The following is a 20,353-nucleotide window of genomic DNA, read 5'->3' as shown; positions in this document are numbered from 1 at the left end:
TTACCTTCTCACTCATGTAGTGCCCCTTCTAATAACCTATCCATGAGTGTGTTTCTGACAGTGCCTGCATGTATGGCCGTCTCCATTGCCTAGAAAGTTAAACATAGATATGTCCATGAGAAGCCCCTCTATCTCACTTCAATAATTATAATAAGGAAGGGTCAAGTGATTCTAGATAATGGACATTTCTATGTAGTGATTGGTGACGTGTTTTTACAGCATAACAAAATGGTCCATGAATAATTTACAAACACTTCCGTATTCTGATGTGAATCTTTCTATAGAATATTACTATGATTCTTTGCAGTTACTATGGCTAAAAATTACAAAATGTAACAAAATGTATTTTTTTTTCTCTTTTAGACCTTTATAGTATTGAATAAAAGGAAGGCAATCTCCCGTTTCAGTGCCACGTCTGCCTTGTACATTCTGACACCTTTCAACCCTATCCGTAAAGCAGCTATAAAGATTTTGGTGCACTCATATCCTTTTATACAGATGACTAGTTGTAACGGAAGGTGTAGGTGCTTGTATTATCCTCTTGTGTGACATGCAATATTCTATTCTTATGTTTCTGGGTGAATGTCAGCAAAGCAAATGGTTCTGCTACCAAGCATTGTTATGAGTACTGCTGCTCACTTCTGAAAAGATCTGAAAAGAGAAGTGATTGTTGGCACTGGGTAAAAGATCTGAGATCACGTGCCCCTTAGACCCAGGCATTATCTAGTGCAGATTTTCAACAGTCATGGGGATAAATCGACTGGTTGGGTTATACAAAAGGAAGCCTTATAAATCTGAATGGCAACCATTACTGTTCAGCATTGACTTGAGATAGGTATAGCTAAGAAGATCTGATGAAGAATTTTTGTTTTCCTTTTTGACACAAGAAGACAACCGAGAGTGGCTATACACATGGCACTGGGGTATCTGTACACATGACAGTGGGGTGCCTGTACACATGAGAGTGGGGTGCCTGTACACATGGCAGTGGGGTATCTGTACACATGGCTGTACACATGGTACTGGGGTATCTGTACACATGACAGTGGGATATCTGTACACATGACAGTGGGGTGTCTGTACACATGCCTGTACACATGAGAGTGGGATATCTGTACACATGACAGTGGGGTGTCTGTACACATGCCTGTACACATGAGAGTGGGATATCTGTACACATGACAGTGGGGTGCCTGTACACATGACAGTGGAGTGCCTGTACACATGGCAGTGGGGTGTCTGTACACATGAGAGTGGGGTATCTGTATACATGGCACTGGGGTATCTGTACATATGACAGTGGTGTGCCTGTACACATGACAGCGGGTTGTCTGTACACATGGCAGTGGGGTGTCTGTACACATGAGAGTGGGGTATCTGTACACATGGAAGTGGGGTGTCTGTACACATGACAGTGAGGTGTCTATACACATGGCACACATGACAGTGTGGTGTCTGTACACATGCCATTGGGGTGTCTGTACACATGGTAGTGAGTTGCCTCTATATTTGACAGTGGGTTGTCTGTACACATGTCAGTGGGGTGTCTGTATATATGACAGTGCGAAACTAATTTAGCAATTTAGTTCATGGTTATCCCTCAGGATACTCCTTTATGAAACCTGAGCATGTTGGTCGTATCCAATGGGATATTGGATATGCCAAGGGGTGGGCTTGTTTCAGCTTGGTAGTTGTCGATTAAGGTATGGACATAGATTTACTTTTTTGAGGACTTGAATAGATAGATGGATGGATAGATAGATAGATAGATAGATAGATAGATAGATGATAGATAGATAGATAGATAGATAGATAGATAGATAGATAGATAGGAGATATATATGAAATGGATAGATAGTTATGAGATATATATGAAAAAGATAGATAGATAGATAGATAGATAGATAGATAGATAGATAGATAGATAGATAGATAGATAGATAGATAGATGTACAATTCAAATGACAAGTCAGACAACACCACCATAGATAGACATACAGATAGATAGGTCCTCAGACAACCATGACTTGGAGGGGGCGCTTTAACCTTCGATGTTAGTTGTATCAGTGGCAGCCTGTAATGCCTACACTAAATGCACATGTAAAGTACAGTAAAGAATTTTTTTCTTCTCTGTAAATGACAGAACTCCCATTGAGGATATCATGCAATTTAATCTGTTGGTGTTCCATAAATTTCATTTCCTTTCTTTCGCGAGCATTGCTTTAACGTTGCTCCTATTCAATGTTTTGTGACTCACTATTTGGTTTAATGTCTGCTACAAAGGCTGTTCCATTTTTCAATAGGCATTTTTGTTTTACCAGTACATTTTCTGGAAATGGAAAAAAAAAACAGATAAAGTGTCTATTTAGCTCTCTAGGATATATGGTGGCGTCATGAAGACATGTCATTGCATTATAACTGCAGCCTCCGAGCCAGAGAATTCCCATATTGATGTGGCTTTGGACATTATTGTAGTAAATTACATTAAGGTTTAGTTCCTTGACACAGATCACATTATTTAACATGTTCATCATGTGCACAATTCTCACCAACTGTGTGTTCATGACCATGAGCAACCCCCCGGACTGGACCAAGAATGTAGAGTAAGTGAGACCACCGCATCTTATCAGATTCTTGGTGAAATCTTAGTGAAATTTTTATGAATGACTTTGCTGCCTCTCTTTATATGAATGTGTTTTTCGTGTTATTTGATCTTGCATAAGGCTTCCTAAGCATTTCTGGTCCAATAGGGTCACTAATTTAATTTTCCAGAGTCTCTGAAACAAAAGTTGTAGAATCTGATTGATTGACATGAAGAACTCCAAGACTTATGGATTGCTAGACATATCTTCTCATGACTACTGTGAATATACCGAGTACTCTAGTTCATGGTGTATAGTATAGTCCCTCTATACGGTCTTATATAGTTATTAGTGTACATGTAGTATGGTCACCCTATGTAATACCCCTCCCTCCTGACCAAGGGGCAGCTAATATAGTTCTCTAGTTTGGCTGTGAACTTGATCGTGTGTATTGGATTGCTTTTCTGACCCCCGGCTTGTTTTCTGCTTATTAGTTTGCCTGCTGATTTTGCCATTGACATAACCTCTCAGATTTGACCATTGGCTTTCTATTGGATATTGATTTGTCTCTTGATTCTGGCTCTGATAACAAGGTCCATGGAAATTTAGAGAAAGTGGGATTGGTGGTACTTGGGAAGGTGATCATCCTCCGGGGCATACCTAGCTATGTTTAGATCTCCTGGCTTTAATGGATAGTGAATTGGCGCATACTTGATGTTGTAAATATTAAGGCAGGAGTTCTGGATGGCACCAGTCTGGTGCAGCTTGCAGCACTTTTACTCTTGGTCTGTGCTATCCAGCCTACTAATGGGTGGTCAAGATCTTCACTGTGTAACAAAGGAGATCTGGTTCAATGAAGATCTTGTTCACAACCAACTCCATCTACAACTCCAACTTACGGAAGTTGCCCAACAATGTCTGAGGGGAAGACAAGTTATAACACGAGCTCCATCTACCTTCTAGAAAGACTGGTGAGGGCATACTACTCATGTTGAGATGACCTGTAGGACAATACCCCTTTTAAATGCACAGTACAAACATGATAAAACAGACCAAAAGGCTACAAAAACAGCAAAGGACACAAAATCCTGAACAGTTTCATTTATGGCACACATAAGATATATATAGATATTTAACCCATAAAATTTGTCCTCGTGTAGTGTTCCTGTGGGACAATGTACGGAATTTTATAAGGAGCCCTCACTATTTCTCTGTACCAGAGCTTTTAGGTCCATATGGTTCATGTATTCTGTAAAGGTTATTCCTATATTGTTTGATGTCAGCCCAGGTTGTATATATGACCACATGCACACGTCACATGTTTTGCCAGTCGTGATCTCTGCCTGTGTATGTATTATAATTGAATTATCCACACCTAGGACCTTGTTACCCTGAATTGGTGTCTTCTATCCACAATATCCAGTAATATAGGAGGAGACTACAAAGTAGCCCAACAGAAGAAGTACAACAGTAAGAAAGCTAGACCGCAGTGCAAACTTATTGAGACTGAATTTTAATAACTACAAGTAAAATGCTACTGGGACTATCTCTGTTTTGTGCAGCGGACTGTTTTACAGTGCAACGTAGTGGTGTGTTGTTCAGTGTCTTACAGCGGGTCGTGTAGTAGAGTGTTGTACAGTGTCATGTGGTGGACTGTTGTTCAGCCTCATATAACTGTGTGTTGCACAGTATTGTGTAGCGGAGTGTTATTTAGTGTTGTGTACCAGACTGTTGTACAGTATATTGTAGCGGAGTGTAGCACAGTGTTGTGTAGCGGACTGTTGTTCAGTTCCTTGTAGCCAGGGGTGAACCTTCCCCTTTCGCCGCCCGAGGCGAACTATAGAAAGCCGCCCCCCCCCCGCCGCTGGGGGAGGGGCGGAGTGGGGGCGTGGCTTAGCAGATGGGCATGGCGACTCGAAGGGGCGGGGCTTAGCGCTGGTCGCCGGCAGAGAGCAGGCTTGGAGACTGCCTGCTCTCTGCCTGAGCGTGAGGGGAGGCTGCTGGAGCAGCGCTGCTCCAGTGGCCTCCCCAAACCACCGCTCAGCTTAGGTTAGCAAAAATGCCGCCCTCCCTGAGGCCCTGGCATAGCGCCGCCTGAAGCGCTTGCTTCAGGTCGCCTCATGGGAGGTGCGGCGCTGCAAGTTGTAGCGGACTGTTGTTCAGTGTCATGTAACGGTGTGTTGTTCATTGTTGTGTAGCAGACTTTTGTAGATTATCATGTAACGGTCTGTTCTTCCGTGTCTTGTACTGGTGTGTAGTACAGTGTCCTGGAGCAGAGTATTGTACAATATTCAGTTACAATAAAAGTAGAATGTTTGTGGTTAATATTACCAATGTGTTGGACAACTAGAGGAGCTCTTAAAGCACATTAAGTTTCTTCAAAAGCCCTGACACGGCCTGTCCTTACTGTGTGTTGTTACAAGTAGATTTTATTAACATGAAAGTTTTGTAAGTGCTTAATTTATCAAGATAATGTACAATAAGACTTCAGTAATGGCCCTTCTAAGTAGCTGCAGAAACCCATCCCATCACTTAGACAGTAGAAGTAATGTAAGAATTCACAGGTTTCATGTAACTGGGAGTAACCTCAGTAACCCTGCACAATGTATTTAATAATTAGCTGTATATACTCATTGCTACTCGTATTATTAATAATGCTGTATAATGTATTTAGTAATTAAATATACATACTTATTAGTACTCATATTAATCCTGTACAATGTATTTAGTAATTAGCTGTATATGATCATTAGTACTGGTATTAATAACCCTGTACCATGTATTTAGTAATTAGCCGAATATACTTAGTACTGTTATTAATAACCCTGTACCATGTATTTAGTAATTACCCGTATATGATCATTAGTACTCGTATTAATAACCCTGTACCATGTATTTAGTAATTAGCAGTATATACTCATTAGTACACATATTATTAACCAAGTACAATGTATTTAGTAATTAGTAGAGATGGGTAAACCAATTCGTTAAGGGGTGGATTCAACCCAAATATTGCAAAATATTAGGTTTTTTTAACGAAATTGAAACCTTTGCGATTTGTCTTGGGTGAGCTAATATGGCCACCTCGACATGTATTAACCAGTGAAATACAAAGAAGACACGTGTGTGCGTGTGACATTCTGGCATCACCTGACAACCTCTCAGCCAATAACAGAGCTTATGTCATAGACACAACATAAGGTTCTATTAGAGAAGACAGCCATTTTGGGATATGTACACCCTGAGAGACACTCCATTTTCTATTGTAAAACAATAAGAATGCAATAGGACTACAGAATAATAGGAGGAGGAGAAGTAGAGCGAAGATCAGAATTATGGACAGTCAGAGAAATCATAGGAGTAGAGGGAGGGAGAATTTCTGCACTGTGCTGTGAGCCTGTGACTGCTGCAGTGTAGGCACTGGACAGTTAACCCTTTCATTGTCCTGACAGTGTCATATACGAATATAACTATGTCATTAAAAACGTAATCTTCATTCTCAGGAAGTTCAACAATTCTGTGGCTACTGGCAGTGCCACCAAGAAGTGTTGCTGTTACCACCTACATTCTTATTGTTAGTACTTGCACAAGTGTTTCATTCCCCCCTCCTATTATCTTTCATCTGCCCTGTTTTCTTCCAGTTATTTTGTTATTACTCACTGCTTAATTATAATAATGATACTGATTGTCAACAATTCTGAAAGTGGTTATGTCTATTGTTTGAGAGACGGTTAGTTGATGTCTGGTGGTGCTAGAACACCACAGTGACTCACACTCACGTCTCTTCTGCTTTTCCTGTTCAGTGCATTTGGCAAGGGCCATTTTAATTTGTCATTAAAAACTGAACAATTCGGAATATTCTGGGTCAAAGTCAGTTCGTGACTAATTGGTTCGGCCATTCCTATTATTAATCCTACTGTACAATGTATTTGGTAATTGGCTGTATTTCTTAGTACTCTTATTATCTTCTAGATACACATTCACTGGGATTTACACCTTAGAATCGTTGATTAAGATTCTTGCCCGTGGCTTTTGTTTAGATAAATTTACTTTTCTCCGTGATCCCTGGAATTGGCTTGATTTTACCGTCATCTTGCTGGCGTAAGTATAATTTTTGGCAACAAATATAATTGTAAATGCAATATGTATAAAGATTCAGATGTATCTCTGGCATAAACCTACATTCATATATCACAAAACTGCAAGTCATCTGTTTTCTAATATATCTGTTATATTAGAATATTTGTCCATACACAGACACATTACGGGTACATAATGTAGAGTATCCATAACCTACTATAGGTCTGTAATATTAGAATATCTACCCATACACACAAACACATTATGGATACATAATGTACAGCATCCATGGCCTACTATAGGTCTGTAATATTAGAATATCTGCCCATATATACTGGCACATAATAAATACAGAATACAATTACCAAGGGCTCCAATATTGTCCACATTTTATCTGAATTTCCATATTAGTTTTAGATGCTTCTGATCATCAAACATTTTGCCCTTTGTATTCCAGTTCTTGGTCCAGTGTTAGGATTGACCATAAACGTGTATGTCAAAATGGCCATTAACATAGTATATAGTAGTTTGGTTACTATTATATGGGCAGGGGAGAGGGATTATATACTTGTTCTTGATTTTTGTTTTAGGCCCGGTTCACATCTGCGTCAGGGTTTCCATTTGGTGAGTCCGCTTGGGAAAAAGCAGCACTTTTCTCTCCGCATGTTTTGTGCGGAAACCGAGCAGAAACCACATGGACCCCATAATCTTCCTTAGGTAACAGCTTTTTTATGAATATAGGTTTCCGTCCCCAAGCGGACTCCCCGAATGGAAACCCAAACGCAGATGTGAACTGGGCCTTAGAGATGAACATCTCAACGGGACACATTTATTATGGAACTTGCCACTGTGGCATTAAAATGTTGCACACTGGGGGTCTGTGAATTTTTTATCACCACCTCCCTGAGAGGGGTCAGGCAGAGCCATCAGTCCTATCTATTTTTATCATCTCCATCGGTTTTCTGGCATAAATCGTTCTCAAAGTCTACGCCGTCAAGGAGCTGGCATAGATTTAAGTAGAGGCATAGAATGCACTTGAGTCATGACAAAGCTTCATACATCTGGTGCACCCTCTGGCCCCGGAGAGCGCTGTGACTTTTCGTTCTCCATAAGTGTCATAGATTTGAATGAATACTATTGCTGTAATCCATTTGGTTATAGCATTGGCGAAGACCTGTTGAAGGTGTATGACTAACAATGTCAATGAAGACTCCATTAATGGTGTATGTGTGTTCACTATGTAACTATTAAAGGGATTTTTCACTCTCTTGCAATAGATGGGCTATGCTTAGGATAAGTTAGATCATATTGGCGGCAGTCCAATATCCACCATCACCATCAGTTGTTCTCAGGAGCCACCGACACTGGAACTATAAAGTAGATGGAGCCAGAAGCAGACAGCTCTGTCCACTATGTAGTTGCCTCAGATCACTTCCTGTTTACAGCTCCCACCAGTCAGATCCTGATGATGTTTTCTAAGGATATATTCTTTAGCAAACCACTTTAAGAAGTTCTAACAAAGGTAATTGTGTCTACCGCAGGTACGTCACAGAATTTGTAAACCTAGGCAATGTTTCAGCTCTGCGAACTTTCCGAGTACTGAGAGCTCTGAAAACTATTTCTGTAATTCCAGGTAAGAGCTGGATGGTGTGAGATGTTTGTGTGGTCCTTGTACATCCTGCCATTTCCCCGTGTCCCTGAGTCTCGAGCATCACTAAAAACATTGAGGGCATTTAGTCTTGAATTCTAGTGCAAAAAGTTGCAAAATGGGTATTTGCAACCTTTGTGGCCTATTTGTGAAAACATTTTGCAAGTTTTTTTATATTTTATGCTGCTCACTGCACTTGGTAAAGTGGGTGAAGTTATCCTTCCAAACCAATAAGACACAAGTGTTGCAATCTCACTCCAATTTGGGGGTGGCAGAGAAAGTGGTGTAACATCTTGGAACACAAGTGGTTACACCATGTGTTTCTGGCAAGTATGAAATATTAAAACAATTTCCACTACATTGTGTTGTTTTGTGTAGTAGTATACAGCTGTTACTCTGTTATTATACACGGCAACTCCAACCCAAGTACAATTGTGGGGATAACTATGGTTGCCATTTCTCTTTATATAACACGCCAGTTCAGAATTGACCTTACGACCTGTAAAATTTCCAAGATTTGTATCTATTTTCACTGTAGGAAATAGTTAATGCTGCATTTTAACAGTCCCATCAAGGCGTAGATACTCTGAAATATTGACTTAGTTAGGCCAGTCTCATATGGTGTATATTACTGCCACAACACTTTAGTTCACATGTTTTTAATATGGACACATTTTATGAATATCAGGGTCTTTTGATCCATACATATTAGATAGATGTCACCCAGATGTTTAGCTGACAACTATCTATCTGGTATCTTCTGGAGAACAAAAGGATTGGTCATATTAAAAATGAACTACCTAATCCAGGTCTTCACCAAGATCTGCTGTGGAGAGTACTCCATACACAAAAGATGATTGGCCAACCGTTTTCCATAATAGTCAGGTTCAACCAACACACATGCAGAGGACTGGTTAGGTTAGTTCACTATCAAACCTTTCACTAATGGAAGCGTTGTGTCCATACATGGACCCTAAACCACTCCCATGTGACACCTGTGTAAATCGGTCTTAAAGGGATTCTACCATTAAAACCTTTTTTTTTGTGGATAAGACGTCAGAATAGTCTTTAGAAAGGCTATTCATCTCTTACCTTTAGACGTGGTCTCTGCCGCGCCGTTCCTTAGAAATACCGTTTTTTACCAGTATGCAAATGAGTTCTCTCGCGGCGATGGGGGCGGGCCCCAGTGCTCAAACAGCGATGAGGGCGTCCCCACCGCTGCCAGAAAAGTGTCTCCAAGCGCCGCCTCCTTCTTCGTCTGCCGCGTCATGTTCAATGTCTTCTTCCGGCGCAGGCTCATATCCTAGCAGAGTAGAGCAGACTGCGCTGGTGCACAGGCCACGGGAAAATGGCTGCTAACAATACTGCGCAAGAGCCCATTTTCCCGTGACCTGTGCGCCTGCGCAGTCTGCTCTGCTCTGCTAAAAGTTACGAGCCTGCGCCGGAAGACATTGAACATGACGTGGCGGATGAAGAAGGAGGTGGCGCTTGGAGACACTTCTCTGGCAGCGGTGGGGACGCCTTCATCGCTGTTTGAGCGCTGGGGCCTGCCCCCATTGCTGCGGGAGAACTCATTTGCATACCAGTAAAAACCGGTATTTCTAAGGAACGGCGCAGTGGAGACCACATCTAAAGGTAAGAGACAAATAGCCTTTCTAAAGGCTATTCCGACATCTTATCCACACAAAAAAAAAGTTTTAATGGTAGAATCCCTTTAAGCTGCACATTGTAAAAATGTCTCCTAATAATTTACTTCATTAAATTAAAGGCTTGAAGACCATTGTGGGGGCGCTGATCCAGTCGGTGAAGAAGCTTTCAGATGTGATCATCCTCACTGTGTTCTGTCTGAGCGTGTTTGCACTTATAGGATTGCAGCTTTTCATGGGACACCTACGAAATAAGTGTGTCTATCTCCCGAATGATTTACCCTTAAATTTTAGCCTTGAAGAGTATGTCAAGAATGAAAGTAAGTCATCATGGCGGAGGAAGGTGTGTGTGGGGGGGATCTTCAGAGAATTCTTTATAATGTTTTTGGTTACAAGCTATATTGAAAAATGATCCCCATTCAGGGTTGTCATTCATCATCCTTTGGTAGTCCTACAGCTTACAGCAGCTCCATGCGGCTCCCAGTAACAGGACACCTTGTGACCAACTTATCATAAAGATTCTTCTAGCGAAATGAGATTGTCCATATGGGACAATTCTATTGGGTGCCGTTTGTCCAAAAAATATATTTAGTGATCATAAAATTCAACTTAACAGCACAAAATTGACATTTGTGATCACAAAATCTGTTTTGTGGTCACAAAAGTATGTTTTGTGTGCACAGAATTAATTTTTTTCATCACAAAAATAATTATCATATGCACTAAATCAATTTTATTTACATAACACACACAAATCATGTTGTGATGCGTACAGAATTCATTTGGTGTCACAAAACCTATTTTAGTCCAAATGTAATTTTGTCGCACAGAATGCATTTTCTCTCCCCAAATTATTTTATGACCAAAAAATCATAAAACAAATTTTGTGTACACAAAATAAAATTTTGTAACAGATGGAAGTAACTAGGATACCATTTGTTTACATTGTGAACAGGCATGGACCTTGTTCGTTTAGAATGGGATCTTGTCACACAGAATTTTATTTTGCAGCACAATACACTTTGTAAAGTCAGTAATGTAAACTGGGCCAGATTTACTAATTGTTAGGTCGGTTGCAGACAACCGTGCTGTGGGTCAGTGTGCTATTTGTATTTCACAGAGAGCACACTGACCCATTCTTTTCTATGAGCCCATACACATGTTCTTTTTACGGTCCCGTTTGCAGGCCAAAAGTCCTATTCTTGTCCTATTTTGTGGCCCGTGCTTCTGTGACTCCTATTCATATAATGTAATGAGCCGCGGAAATTTTTTTTAAATCAAGGTAGGCCGGTTGCAGCACGGTTGTCTGAAACCGACCTTAGACATTGCAAACTGAGACAAGTGGTCTAAAAATGTCCCAGATTTATCACAGTGACTGATACTGCACAAGATTTATCACAGTGACTGATACTGCACCAGATTTATCACAGTGACTGATACTGCACCAGATTTATCACAGTGACTGATACTGCACCAGATTTATCACAGTGACTGATACTGCACCAGATTTATCACAGTGACTGATGCTGAATGATAAATCTGCCATATCTTTACACTGTTTAGTCTACATTTATACCATCTGTGAGTTGGCTTACATTGAACATGAATTTTTTGACACAATTCTGGAACTTTTTGCCACATATAAGCTCATCACCTTTTTCTGAGAATCCACACCCATACGTCTTGCAAGTCATGTGGCGCCATATTTACCCAAATGTCTAGTTATAACCACAACTATAAATCTGGGCTCTTACTTTACAGAATAAAATTGCGGGTCCCAAAATATAATTCCGGAGAGACTAAATAACATTGTGTGCGGAACAAAAATGTATTGATTCTGTGAACATAACATACTTTTTGTGCACACGATTGTGTAAGCACAAGATAAATAATGTGAGCTTGTGAATTGTGTACTTTGATTCGATTTTGTGATTCTGAAATGCAGTTTGTGTTATGTACAATCCCTTTAAATGTATCACTTAATATCTCATTAATATTAGGAGGACATGAGTAGAACAATATAAGCAGATTGTATACCTAATGATCTTCTTGCAGACATTTTAGACGTTGAGCCTGCAACAATAAATTGCACTTTTGTTCCAGTTCTATGAGTGATGTTAATCTGATGTGTCTTTCGAGCCTGAAGCTGTAATGATAGCATTGATTAAATTACATTGTAAAATGTTACCTTCATACACAAATTGTTTCAATTTTGTACATCTGCATCTGGAGCTAAATGACGCACATTAGTTCATGCTTGTCTCATCAAGACTGGGGTCATCCATCAGTGGGCAGGCAAACATAGCCTTTGTGCCAGGGCCACCCGCTTAAGTGCAGTTACGTCTTGTTGTGCGTTCTAATAAGAATAGAAGGTAAGAAACATACAAGATCTTAGCTTGTTGCCACGTGAAGCATTCAGGCTGTACCTTCTACGTATATTCTCATTATTTCTGACTCAAGAAACAGTGGTGTATGCAGAAGAGAGAGGAAAGAACAAGTTGTTGCTGGGCTTGCTTATACCCGACCGAAGGGCCTAAAGTTTCCTCTCCCTTTCTATGTCTCCAGGCCAGTTCTCTGCCTCTATGTGTTTTTGGAGAGGAGAGTCGTTCAGGGTTTCTTGGTACCTTATACCAATGAGGATGAGGCCAAACTACACCAGGCCCCCTCTTTTCAGTGACTGCAGTAGTTGCCTCTAGATAGACTATAATGGTATCCACTGGGTTTCCACTCGAAATTTGGTGGAGAGAAAGACTTTTCTCTCTGCATTTTTTAAGCAGAATGGAGGATGGAGTTCCCAAACGATCACGCAACGCTAGTGTGACCTCAGCCTTAGGTGAAGTATGCATTGGTTAGTACATGCCAATAACGGTCAAAGGAAGGACAATTGGGAAATCAGCAAGTGGGTCATTTATGCCTAAGGTCTGGTTCACATCTGCGTTTGTTATTCCATTCGGAGAGTCTGCTTCAGAACCCCCCCGAACGCAATACCAAACACATTAAAAAGTGATAAGCTAAGAAACCACATGGACTCCATAGATTATAATGGGATCCGTGTGGTTTCCGCTTGGTGTCCACACAAATCATGTGGAGAGAAAAATACTCCAAGCAGCACTTTTCTCTCTGCGTGATTTGTGTGGACACCGAGCGGAAACCACACGGACCCCATTATAATCTATGGAGTCCATGTGGTTTCTTAGCTTATGGCTTTTTAATGCGTTAGGTATTCCATATGGTAGGTCCCCAACCAGACTCCCCAAACGGAATACCGAACGCAGATATGAACCAGACCTTAGACTCCCCAGTATGCGTTGGGAGTGAAAGCTATTTAGGACCATGGACCATTGGGACCATGGGCCATTTGGCCCATTATGCACCCAGGTTGTCCATTTAATATTGTCCAGGTAACACGACAACCGCTTTTTCAGGACAAAAGAGCAGCTGCTTAGTGAGAACCTTGGCTGCCTGACCTATGGCGATCAGCTGATGTCAGCCGGTCCTTATATTCTAGAAATCTCTTTAAAATACAGCTGCCCCTCACTAATAACGATAGCTATGGGCACACAGCAACAGGATCAGGTAACCCCAAACATAGAGAGGTTGTCCAATACTTCTGGTAAGACCTCTTAGTCTAGTGCTGCATGTTGCCAAGAGCCAGCCCATCCCCAGTGGCCAAGGTTATTACCCACAAAATCATGCGACCATCGGCCACTGTGGATAAGCTGGATTTCCTCCGGTGCAGCAGCTGGACGTTGCGCTCTTACTCTTAATCTGCCTTTCAAAATGTATTTATACCAATTCCTTCTAGGTGAATAGTTAACCCCTGTGTAGCAGCTTTGTTCTATTTTTTTTTGTCATTTTGCAGGTGTTTTGTATAAAATGAAAGGTCAGAAGGATCCCATGCTTTGTGGTAATGGCTCAGATGCGGGGTAAGAACAGATTTAACAACTGCACATTGTGATCTTAGATAATATGTAAGCCGCCCCCCGCACATTGGAATTGACTTGTGTAATGATCAGAGGTATAGCTAAAGGCTCACGGTCCTTGGTGCAAAAGTTTAGCCTGGTGTGCCATATACTGTATGACAAAACCCAAATCTCTCCTTGTATACATTGCATAAGTAAGGTTAATGCAGCCGTATACGGTACATAATAATTAATGGGATTATATGATAATTATATAATAATAATTCTTATTGCACAGCATTTTTTCCATACCATCCTTAAACTTTTGCACTATACATGTGTATTGCATTATGAAATCATAACTCAAATAATAACTAAAATACTGTATATCGCCTGTACTGTATTCTATCAGACTCCTCACCAATTAACTCTTTGCTGAATCATTTCTGCCTTATGATTAGTGAGTAGTTCTGGTAGAGCCGTATACAGCCAGATACTCCGTATACAGCCGGTCACTCCACTGTCCAGTACTGCTGTGTACAATGAACCCGTGATACAGCCATGTTCATAAGTACTAGGGGTAATACAATACAATGATAGACCCAGACAAACTGAGCTCTGCTACATGTGTATATCGTCATTTATTGTCAGCTGTGTTGCCATCTGTTGTCCATGAGGGGAACTGCAGCAATGGATCTGGAGCTGAGATTTTATTTTAATCTATATCGTTCTTGCTTTTTATTCCCATTAGTCATTGCCCAGAGTCCTTTGTTTGTAAGAAGGTGGGAAGGAACCCGGACTATGGATACACGAGCTTCGACAGCTTTGGCTGGGCGTTTCTATCTCTGTTTCGATTGATGACTCAGGATGCCTGGGAAAATCTGTATATGAAGGTAATTATATATATATATATATATATATATATATATATATATATATATATATATACTGTATATATATATATATATATATATATATATATTTTTTTTTTAATATATATACATACATATATATATAAGCACTGAGCACCCAAAATTATCAAGAGCATTTTACATGTTCTCCTCAGCTGACAAAACTTTACACCACAACATGGATCACCCCAACATCCCGCTAGCATTTTTTTTCTGCTAGCAGCAAAAATAAGCGAGATGCCCCTTCTTCCCGCGGATTCTGCGACTGAGACAGCCACGGAGTCCACGGTGCCAGACTCCCTCCTGATCAGACCCATTCATTCGCAGGAGCAGAATGCCTCGATTGAATGCTGGTGCACTGCATTGGCATCCCGTCGTGGAGAGTTCACACAGCGGAATTTGGTTTCCGCCGTGTGAACATACCCATAGATAGCTACTCTTAAAGGCAATGCCTGACCCAATAAAGAGCCTTGAAACACGACCCCAGGAGCTACATGACAGGCCCAACTACTCAGTACCTGATGTGTATTGATAAGGGACAAGAACTTTGAAGCCGCTGTCTACAAATGTGTCTCTACCTTGTGGAGACCATTCTGGCTTAGATAAAATCCATCCTTATGTTTCAAGACTTTCTTATGGGTAAGACATTGACTTACAGATTAGTTTTCTTCCTTTTCTACCTGAACTAACTTGCCCAACTTTTTCTCAGTAAGCATTGCCTGCAAGACTCCCTATGCGAGTTTGTAGTCTCCACTTTCTGCTTCTAATGGGAAACCACGAGCATTTCTGTGAATATTATTGATATGTTGCAATTTGCAAGAGCGCAACGGTTTTGGAAATCGTAGTTTTTTTCGCTGCATACATTTTTCTGCAATGTGTTGATGGGATTCTGTTATTTTTTTTTTGCAGACACTACGTGCTTCTGGAAAAACCTACATGATCTTCTTTGTGTTGGTGATATTTCTGGGCTCTTTTTATTTGGTGAACCTCATTCTAGCTGTGGTTGCCATGGCTTATGAAGAACAAAACCAGGCGACGTTACAAGAAGCTCAGCAAAAAGCTGAAGAGTTTAAGGCAATGATGGAAACATTGAAAAGGCAACAAGAAGAAGCGCAGGTAACTTGGAAAGCAACAGCAGCGATGCCTAGTCATATACAGTATATGAGCTCTGGGTGGGCAATTCTGGATGCAGAGGTCGCTTATCCATGTTGATGAATCAAAAGCTTATAACTAGAGATGAGCGAGTAGTTAAATACTCGATATTCGATATTCCTTTCGAGTAGCCCCTCAATATTCGACTACTTGAATCGAATATCGAATCCTATTATACTCTATGGGGGAAAAATGCTTGTTTCAGGGGTAGGTAACATTCGATCAAATTGAACTTACCAAGTCCACGAGTGAGGGTCAGGCTGGATTCTCCAAGAAGTCTTCTCCGTGCAGCGTCCCCGCGGCGTCTACTGGCTCTGAATTCACTCTGCCAGGCATCGGGCCTGGGCAGAGCCGACTGCGCATGCCCACACTACAAGAAAATGGCCGCTTTCAGTCAAAGCGGCCATTTTCTTATAGCCCGGGCATGCACAGTCGGTTCTGCCCAGGCCCGATGCCTGGCAGAGTGAATTCAGAGCCAGAAGACGCCGCAGGGACGCTGCACGGAGAAGACTTCTAAAGGTAGGAGAAGAACCAGCGTTGATTGGCCGACTGTATAGCATTCGGCCAATCAACGCTGGTTCTGCATCGAATTTTTCCATTCGAATAGCGAGTGGTACTCGATCGAGTACGAGTATTTCGAATACTGTAGTATTCAATCGAATACTACTCACTCATCTCTACTTATAACCTGACTTTAAATTCATTTGTTGGTTTAAGAAATGACTCATATAAAAGCTGAAACCCTTCCAAATGTGTTTTTTATTAAGAAAGTAAATTGGCTTCACTGGTGAAATATTGATCATTTAATGAACACAGAAAGGTCAGATTTTGGCAAGACAAAAATTTTGTCACCTTGTCATATAATGCACCCAATCCTAGTGTACAGCCTCGCCAGTGCTCACTAATTGATCGGTTAATTAGTGGTTTGTATAAAAAGAACTCCAGCACCCCAGACCTTCACTTGAACTGCAACTTCACCACTGACAACATGGCAAAAATCAACCCTGCGACCAAAGCCTTGATTATCAAGAGGCTGAAGACCAGATCCACTGCAGAGGTGGCCGCACCTTTAATGTGTCTCAGCATCCAGTACAAAGAATTAAAAAAAGGTTTGAACAGACTGGAGATGTTTTTGACAAGCCCAGGTCTGGCAGACTCCGCAAGACAACTGCTCAGGAGGAACGTTTGTTGGTTAGAAAATCAAAAACCAGCCCCTCTTCCACTGCAGCAGAGCTCCAACAGGCCCGGTCACCTGAAGTCCCTGTGTCAACTAGAACAGTTTGTAGGATTCTGCCTCAAAATGTCCTCCATGGTGGAATCAGGGCCCAGAAGCCATCACTAAACAAAAGGCAATTAGAGTTAAATGATCAATATTTCAGCGGTGAAGCCAATTTATTTTCTTAACAAAAAATCATCTGTGAGGGTTTCAGCTTTCATATGAGTCATTTCTAAAACCAATGGATGAATTTAAAGTCAGGTTATTAGCTTTTGATTCCACAACATGGATAAGCGACAGAACTTGTGTCAGGGACTGTATACTCGCTGGTAAATCCCCCCCCCCCCCACGCAGGCTACGGGACGTTCCTGGGGCACCCTGAGGGGCTCTTCTAACAAAGTCATTTCATTCATTGTAAATAAATCAAAAGTTTGGCTCTTATTCTTCATTTGTCATTTTAGGCTGTAGCAGAAGCCCCTTCAGAAACAGAAAGTGAAGATGGTGACCTGGACGATCTCTCCGTGAGCTCATCCATACTGTCAAATAAGGATGCAAGAGGCAAAATGAACCCAGGACTTGCCAAAGAGATGCAGGTAGATACAAATCCAGCAATGTTGCATCTATCCAGTATATAGAACTTACATTTAATTGTGTAACCACAGAAGAAGCAGTGCCATTAGCGCCACCTAGATGTCTAGTAATAGGCCGAGCTCTTCTGTAGTTGTAGGTTGTGTTCTTTTTTCCTTTAAGTAATGTTCTTTTGTAGTTATAGACTACATTCTGTATTTATAGGCTGTATTCTTCTGTAGTAATAAGTTGTGCTCTTTTGTATCACTAGGTTATGTTCTTCTGTACCTATAGGTTGTGTTCTTCTGTTGCTATAGGCTACATTCTTCCGTTCTTATAGGCTGCCTTCACATGGAGTAACGGCGGGCTCAATTTGAGCTTCTTTTTACAGGCGTAGAACTCCGAGGGTCGCGTTAACGTTGCATTCACGTGGAGTCTTTTTACTATGAGCGCATACGCAGTGTCTTTTGCTCGCATACACGCTCCGTTAAAAAACGCGGAGCATGTACGCGAGCAGAAAACACAGCGTATGCACTCATAGTAAAAAAACGCCGCGTGAATGCAACGTTAATGCGACCCTCGGAGTTCTACGCCTGTAAAAAAGAAGCACAAATTGAGCCCGCCGTTACTCCATGTGAAGGCAGCCATAGGCTGTGTTCTTCTGTTGGTATAGGCCCGTGTTGGCGAACCTATGGCACGGGTGCCAGAGGTGACACTCAGAGCCCTCTCTTTGGGCACTCATCTATGGAACAGATTACACTGTGCAGGGGCCACTGTGGAGCAAATTGTACTGTGTGGGGACCACTGTACAGCAGATTATACTGTGTGGGGACCACTGTACAGCAGATTATACTGTGCAAGAGGAAACTGTGGAGCAGATTATACTGTGTGGGGACCACTGTACAGCAGATTATACTGTGTGGGGACCACTGTACAGCACATTATACTGTACGAGAGGAAACTGTGGAGCAGATTGTACTGTGTGGGGGCCACTGTGGAGCAGAATGGACTCTGTGGGGGTCACAGTGGAGCAGAAAGCTCTATAAAGCCCCATTCGTATGACCATATTTTTCAGGTCTGTAATTGTGTGCAATTGTGGATCCGCACATTATTAAGGTTAATTGCCGTGTTGGCACTTTGTGATAAATTAGTGGGTTTTGGGTTGCAGTTTGGACACTCGATCTCTAAAAGGTTCGCCATCACTGGTATAGGGTGCGTTCTTCTGAAGGTTTGGCTGTGTTCTTCTGTTCTATAGACTGCATTTTTCTATACCTATAGGCTGCGTTCTTCTTTAGTAATAGCCTGTGCTTTTCTGTAGCTATAGGTTGTTTTCTGTAGTCATAGACTGAGATCTTCTGTACTTATAGGCTGTGTTCTTCTATAGTTTTAGGTTGTGTTCTTCCATACTTATAGGTTGTGTTCTTCCATACTTATAGGCTGTGTTCTTCTATTGGTATAGATTGTGTTCTTCTGTATTTATAGATTGCATTCTTCTGTTGGTATGGACTATATTCTACTGTAGTTATAAGCTGTGTTCTTCTGCAGTTATAGACTGTATTCTATTGGTATAGTCTGTGTTCTGTAGTTATAGGCTAGAAAGTCTAGTAACCCAACACTGAATTTCTGTGCCATTTCTCCCCCTGCATCTCATTACATTTCTTTGTGGTTATTTTTTGCAGACACGTTCAAGTATCCATGTTAGCAGTGCTTTCAGCTTCAGGTATCATGTGAAGGATGGAGGGTCGGAAAATGATTTTGCTGATGATGAACATAGCACGTTTGAAGACAATGACAGTAGACGGGACCTTTCTCTGTCTGTACCTGGGAGGACAGATCGGCTAAATAGCAATCTAAGCCAGACTAGTCCGTCGCTCAGAAATGGTAAAATGCACAGTACTGTGGACTGTAACGGAGTTGTTTCATTGGTCAGTGGTTCGTATGCACGTGCCGAACTTCTTCCAGAGGTAACAGTGTGGAACTAATATAACTAATATGTGAAATTTATAACAAGAATAATTCTAAATCAGAGTTTTTTCCTTTTCTCATCTTTCCATGACCACAGAATGCAGGGAGAGAAGTCAGTCAGCTCTACTTCTCTCCAAACCAGCAAAACAATGGGGCAGAATTATTAAGACTAGTGTATTGTGCTCTATTCTTAATAAAGGCCCCTATAGGGTCAGGAAACAAGAGATATAGGAAGAGGATGTGGACATCCCAGCACCAGCATGGAGATCTGTGCGTTTAGGAGCATGAGTTACCCCTCGTTCACATCTGCATTTGGCAATCTGCTTGGGATGTCCACATGAGGACCCCCCCCCCCCCCGAACAAACTACCAAACACATTTGCAAGCGTTGTGCAGTAAAAGCACACAGACCCCATAGACTATAATGGGGTCCGTGTGCTTGCCGCGAGATCTCTGCATGACTCATGCAGAGAGGAAAGTAGATTGTGAAGTACTTTCCTCTACGCATGTTCCCTGTGGAGATCTCGTGACAAGCACACGGACCCCTTTATAATCTATGGGGATCTGTGTGCTTTTACTGCACAGCACTTTCAAGTGCGTTTGGTATTCTGTTTGGGGGGGGGGGGGTCCCCATGTGGACTCCCCCAAATAGATGTGAACGAGAGGTTACAATGAATATTTCTGG

The 20,353-nt window shown here is 41.5% G+C and overlaps 1 protein-coding gene across 4 annotated transcripts in view; it reads left to right on the top strand.

Annotated features, from left to right (window-relative positions):
- LOC142216414 (sodium channel protein type 2 subunit alpha-like) overlaps positions 1 to 20,353 on the top strand; it is a 100,921-nt gene that overhangs the window by 33,635 nt on the left and 46,933 nt on the right. For 3 of the 4 annotated variants that reach the window (XM_075284220.1, XM_075284219.1, XM_075284218.1), the window contains exons 1-9: positions 2,519 to 2,603; positions 6,555 to 6,683; positions 8,204 to 8,295; positions 10,079 to 10,276; positions 13,819 to 13,882; positions 14,610 to 14,751; positions 15,679 to 15,885; positions 17,599 to 17,730; positions 19,384 to 19,668. In XM_075284220.1, the coding sequence (XP_075140321.1) occupies positions 2,524 to 2,603; positions 6,555 to 6,683; positions 8,204 to 8,295; positions 10,079 to 10,276; positions 13,819 to 13,882; positions 14,610 to 14,751; positions 15,679 to 15,885; positions 17,599 to 17,730; positions 19,384 to 19,668 (1,329 nt within the window). In that variant the 5' untranslated portion in view covers positions 2,519 to 2,523. Of the gene's footprint in view, positions 1 to 363; positions 483 to 2,513; positions 2,604 to 6,554; positions 6,684 to 8,203; positions 8,296 to 10,078; positions 10,277 to 13,818; positions 13,883 to 14,609; positions 14,752 to 15,678; positions 15,886 to 17,598; positions 17,731 to 19,383; positions 19,669 to 20,353 lie in introns of those variants that run through there. The other variant, XM_075284221.1, reaches the window with a different exon arrangement.

Source organism: Leptodactylus fuscus, chromosome 8 (assembly GCF_031893055.1).
Source record: "Leptodactylus fuscus isolate aLepFus1 chromosome 8, aLepFus1.hap2, whole genome shotgun sequence".
Lineage (NCBI taxonomy): Eukaryota > Metazoa > Chordata > Amphibia > Anura > Leptodactylidae > Leptodactylus > Leptodactylus fuscus.
Note: the sequence above shows the minus strand (reverse complement) of the source record. Positions and strands in the feature narration are given on the sequence as shown.